Raw genomic sequence first — 754 nt, 5'->3', positions numbered from 1 at the left:
TAACACGAGGGCTGAAGATCATATTTTACCTGCGACACTGTGCCAGTAGCGGCCGTCCAACTTCCACTGCTGCTTCCACTATCACTTCCACTCGAAGTAAGTCCATCCTCGAGAACGAGTTTAGTTTCGAAACCCTCGACTTCCAGATCCAAGTAGAGTTGACCCAGTTGATCGTTCACCAAAAGCGGTTGATTCAATGTTTTCAACGCGTCCATATCGGCTTTAAGTACTTCGTTCAAAGTCTTCGGATGTATTTGGTACTCGTATATCAATTCTGGTGTTAATTGGACGCCCTCGAGCCATGGCGGCTCTTTACTTCTCTTTTCATGCCTCGTGTTGTTCTGTAAATAAATATTCGCCAACTTTACCTTTTGCTTGACTAAAAAATCTGTTTTTCACTATAATACATATATTGTATAGTCGTTGGATGAAGGGAGTACGTTTATTACCTCAAAATATTCAGTCAGTTTTTGATCGGGATTGCAGCTACTTTCGCTGCTCTTGTATAGGAAACTACTGTAAAAGCTCGACGAGCTAGACTCATCCGTATTGTCATCGTATTGTCTATGAATCTTTTTATTTATTTGCATCGGTGCGTCTAAGAAACTCGAACAACCCCCGTCATTACTCAGGCAGGAGGAAAACAGTTCGCCGGGCGATAGAACCTAATTATGTTTTATAAATTTACAGTTATTTTAATAATTTATAATTTTATTAATTAGAAAGAAAAAAACATAATAAATTACAAATATAA

At 38.6% G+C, this 754-nt stretch overlaps 1 protein-coding gene across 1 annotated transcript in view; it reads right to left on the bottom strand.

Moving 5' to 3' along the window:
• The window catches only part of LOC108624391 (uncharacterized), a 5,420-nt gene extending 4,738 nt beyond the window's left edge, over window positions 1-682 (bottom strand). The window contains exons 1-2 of the mRNA XM_018023648.2: window positions 450-682; window positions 30-341 (exon numbers count right to left, since the gene is read on the bottom strand). Of these exons, the coding sequence (XP_017879137.1) occupies window positions 30-341; window positions 450-590 (453 nt within the window). The 5' untranslated portion in view covers window positions 591-682. The remainder of the gene's footprint in view (window positions 1-29; window positions 342-449) is intronic.
• Window positions 683-754: the final 72 nt, after the last annotated feature.

Source organism: Ceratina calcarata, unplaced genomic scaffold, assembly GCF_001652005.2.
Source record: "Ceratina calcarata isolate Rehan_Ccalc_2016 unplaced genomic scaffold, ASM165200v1 scaffold309.2, whole genome shotgun sequence".
In the NCBI taxonomy this organism is placed as follows: domain Eukaryota; kingdom Metazoa; phylum Arthropoda; class Insecta; order Hymenoptera; family Apidae; genus Ceratina; species Ceratina calcarata.
The sequence above is the reverse complement of the archived record's forward strand: the minus strand, read 5'-3'. Positions and strand labels throughout refer to the sequence as shown.